We start from the raw sequence: 4,862 nt of genomic DNA on the forward strand, positions 1-4,862 counted from the left end.
ACAACCTTAATTTTAATTCGAATCTATCACCAATTCGAACCTATCACCTCTGTTCATTATATTCATAGTTTAAAATTTAAATTCAGTGTTATGAATTCACAAAGTATTAAGGTTGCAACCATTTAGATTAAACTAGGTTTAGTCCAATTGTATAATAAAAAGCAAAAATAAATTAAAATTATAAATTCATTATTAGCACACAATCAAGCAGTTCAATAATGGATAGTTTTTGTATTTCATCTTATTTTTGAAAATGGATTTCCTCAAGTACAAGAAGTAGAACAAAAAAAAGGGGACGAGGAAACAGTGCTAAGAAAACATTTGATCGAGAAGCAAGACAAGTGCCATGGCGAAAGCAGGATCAAAGCCAGGATGCACAAGCAACTGAAAAATGTCCATCCCAAACGACACGTTAACGTTCTTCGTATTCGCTTCCTTCCTCTTGATCTGAGCCACCTCGCTTCCACACTCGTCCAACACCTTACACGTCCGTTGCGCGTACGAACCTTCCACCGTAAACGCCGCCACACATGGCTTATGCCGCCGGTACACGTAGGCTTGAACCTTGGGGTTTCCCTGTAAAATACTCACATGCTTCTTTACACAGCAAATTGGACTCTCCCTACCTTCCCCTTCATACACATACCAACTATGTCCGAACCCAAGCTTCTGCATATACAAGTATTATCACATCAAACATAACACGTCTTAATATATTATAGCTAAGAACAATTTATTCTGACATTACATACCTTGCTGCGGCGGCACATGGTGAGAACAGAGTTTCCAGAAGCATCCATGAGAACAACCTCGTTGGGGTTGTGGATGTAATTGTCGACCCTATAGACAAGATTTCCGTGGGAATCGATGACTGTGAAACCCTTGCAATTCATGACAAGAGATTTTCTCCATACTGTTAAGCACGTGCTCTTTAATGTTCCTTCTTCTTGGATTTTGATTACAGGGTACTCATCATTATTGTTTCTCTCCTTCTCTTGTTCTACTTGTTCTTGGTGCACTGCTCTTGATAGAGATCTCAACCTCGGAAACACCCTCATCTCTCTCTCTCTCTCTCTCTGTTCTTTACTTCTTTTAATCAACGCTGTCTTGGATTCTACCCTCGGTTTCAACGGTGCCAGCGGCCGAAAGCACCTACGAATGTTTGGCCACAAGCCACATACTTATAGATATCTTCAATTCTTCATAGTAATAAAAGCCTTTACATTGTTGACACGTGTTTAACAATTAATTAAATAACAAGTTTTATTTGCTCATCGATTCTGTTGCTACCTCCTTGGGTGACAATTATCCTGTGCTTTCTCTATGTCCTCTGTTTCTAATTTAATTTCTTATGAAAAATAATAATTCAGAATTGGACCCATTTTTATGATCTAATGTTAGATTAAATTATTAAATCCCGAATAAAACATAAGACTTCTAATTTATTTAAATGAAATTGTCAAAACTTATGTAAGTTTTAAAAAAATAAAACAATTTCATCTTTAAAATAACACTATATAGTGTAAATTTTGATCGACTCATCATCTAATTGCATTGTATTATAGAAAGAATAAGATATATATAATTACGTAACTGAGTGAAATAAATCATTTACATAGGTAGATGGTCTATTAAGACTTTAAAAATATTTAGTCTGGTATATATCTTAATGCCCAAAAAATCTCATGACATAGAACTTTTCAACAAAGAAAGTGTAATTATCATATAACATGTATTTTTTTCTCATATTATTTTGGGAGACACGATCCGATGGAAAGATATTTCGGGTAAATCAAGAAGACAAGTAATGTCGCTGAAAATTTTCATGTAATAAGTGTTGGAGAAACGTGACGCGTGGCTAGTTTGCATTGAAATTAAGCTGAAGGGGTGCTTTTTCTTAGTAAACAGAGTTTCCTTCTTTTCTAATTACGTCCGTAGCATGAGATTCTTAAGAAAGAGACAGAAATTGGAACCCACCATACTTCATCCCAGATTCTAGAGGAAGGAGGACTCATGCTAACTACTGAGGATCAGAAAGTGATCAAATAGACTTATTTATTTTCTATTTTTCTTCTTTCTTATCATTAAGTTAGAATAGTTTTTGTTATTTATTTACATGATCGAGAATGTAGAAAATGGCCTACCACCTATGATATTAGCCCTTTGAATGTCACTGTGGAGGGGCCCAGATTGAAACTTGCATGTGCACGTGCTGAGTGTTGAAAGCAATTTTAATACTTTTAGAATATATCTTTTAATATTTTTAAAAAATAATTAGTTTAAAATTAAAATTGATAAATATAATGAAATGAATCTCAGACAATAATAAAAATTCAATAAAATTTTATTATTTATATAATTATATTGATAAAATAATAAAAAATTTAATTAAATTGAAACTAAATATTATGACAAATTTTATATTTAATTCTAAATAATTATTTATAATATATTATTCTACAAAATATTACGTTAATATTTGTTGATATAATATTTTATAAAATATAAAATAAAAGCAAAATGAGAACGAGACTCATTTGGTTTGACCAAAACACAAAAGAACCAATAATCTCAAGAATAGTAATGACAGCAACGACAATGAAATGAGGCTGAACCAAACCTATATATCATACAAGTGGGTAGTAAAGAATTAAAGATTGACGAATTAAAAAAAGTCGGTCCCGAGTTTTTAGATGGTACGCTGTAAAATTAAGTTGCTTTTAATTGATTTTGACTAACCAACCATATCAATTTTTCATATTCAAGGGAACATAGATTATAAAAATATTATTTTTATATTAAAATTAATTATTAAAATTAATTATTAATATAAAGTATATATTAAAATAAATTAAATAATATATTTTTATATATAAATATATAATAATTAATTTTGATTGTTGATTTTATTATTTTAGTATATAACTAATAATATGATTATATAGATCATAACGTGTGATTGGTTCTGATAGTACAAAAGCATCTGGTGGAAACAAGAAACATGTTGGCAAAGACAGAAAAGTAAGAAAAAGAGACATTTATATATGTTATCTTAATTATTTGAAAACTGGATGCCAGTCCTGTAATAGAAGTTGAACCTAGTTAGTTGCCAACATGGACATGAATTACAAAGAATAATCTTCTTAGCGTCTCGGAGTTAATTAATAAACTATATATATATAAAACGAAAAATAATTGAATAAGCTAGGTAAGATTTATTAATTTGGAGGTACGGTGATATGATGAGGATATGAAATCTAGGGTTAGTAACTCTGGATCCTCATCAATAGATCAGATTTCTTCGAGAACACGATTTTTTCAACTTTTGTGGTTTATATGAATGGGACAAAACGCACAAAATGGCCTAGCTTTCACACCGACCCGTGCCGCATTTTAATTTCGCATTGAACCATAAAACCACAAATAATATAAGGCCAATAGTCCAATACTCTGGTGATAAACGTTGCGTTCTTCATGGAATGAAAAGATGTGACTTATACACTGAATTAGTCCGTGTATTTTTAATTTTGGAATTTCAGATATAATCTTTGTTGGTGGAAACTCATATGAAGTCGATTTTACGTAAAGTTAATATCTGAGGATCGTTAGATGATTTGACTAAATTTTCATTCAACGACTTTTAGGTATTAACTTCATGTGAAGTCTACTTCACCTTAGTTTTCACCATCTTTGTTACAGTAGAGACGTTATTTTTCTTCTCTCCTCTTTTCGTAGAGTTAACATATAAACATTTCGTGTTAATAATATTGGACTTTTTTTTAGTTATGATCGATTTAATTTATTGGTAATATTAGGTCTACTCTTATTAATTTGGTACATCTCTAAAGAAAATATTACATCATAATTTTTTTTGCCTTTTAATTTTCGTTGTGTTTTTTGAGTAGTTTTGAATAACTCTGGATGTGCATATAAAAATATCGAGAAGGACTGTTGAATAGAAACTTTGGATGTGCATGTAAAAACAAATCTAGTATCCAGAAAGTATCTTTTAGGTTTGAGTTTGAATAGAAAAAAAAAATTTTACTCACGCGGTTGGTTTTGTGTTAAAAATAAGATTTCCATAGAAATACTTATCCTTTTATTTTCTGTTAAGATTGAATTATAAAACTATACTTCACGAAAAAAAAAAAAAACTACAAAGCATATAGTTAAATGAATTCGAGTGGGTTGGAGTATAAAACCTTGTATAAATTAGAGTTTTTGTAAAAGAATTAAACAGATTTTTGACTAATAATGTATTGAATATTTAGCATGGAGATTGTTTTGTCGATTTTTAGCAAATCGATGGTGGTTCGATATCTAATGGTTTGGAAGCGAAACATATTTTTCTGTGCGAGTACCAATTTTCTAGAAGTGCATCAAAGCGTCTTCGATTAGACAAATATTAAAAATAAAAGAAACAAAATAATTTTGTAAGCTGATAAATGAGATCTAGACATTAAAATTTTGAAAATTAGATAAATGACGAAGAGAAAGTTTTGCATGAAAATTAGAAGAGAACAACAAAGATACATTGAAATAAATCAAAGAACTTTAACAGAAAGAACGAAATGTAAGAAGATAAATTAGACAAATAAAGTGAATAACACTTGATAAATATAATTAATTGAAATGTTAAAATTACATCAAAGATAAATTAAGAAAATGAAGAAGATGGAAGGAATCCTACAGAAAAATGTAACTCGATTGCAAACTCGGAAATTCGCTGGGATGTGAGAGTGCTAGAGTGTTTTTTTTTCTGAGTAAAATTTCCAACCCTTATTCCCTAACACTTCACAGTATTTATAGACTATCTTACATAACGGTTAATTTGATTACAATTAATTACAATTAAATGAAGA

At 30.3% G+C, this 4,862-nt stretch overlaps 1 protein-coding gene across 1 annotated transcript; it reads right to left on the bottom strand.

The window, feature by feature from the left end:
- Positions 1-211: 211 nt before the first annotated feature.
- LOC130982875 (protein LURP-one-related 8-like) lies at positions 212-1,139 on the bottom strand. The gene is made up of 2 exons (XM_057907002.1): positions 753-1,139; positions 212-669 (listed from the first exon to the last, which is right to left on the bottom strand). Exons 1-2 carry the CDS (start codon positions 1,056-1,058, stop codon positions 310-312), a joined length of 666 nt encoding a protein of 221 aa, XP_057762985.1. The 5' UTR covers positions 1,059-1,139; the 3' UTR covers positions 212-309.
- Positions 1,140-4,862: the final 3,723 nt, after the last annotated feature.

Source organism: Arachis stenosperma, chromosome 5 (assembly GCF_014773155.1).
Source record: "Arachis stenosperma cultivar V10309 chromosome 5, arast.V10309.gnm1.PFL2, whole genome shotgun sequence".
In the NCBI taxonomy this organism is placed as follows: Eukaryota; Viridiplantae; Streptophyta; class Magnoliopsida; order Fabales; family Fabaceae; genus Arachis; species Arachis stenosperma.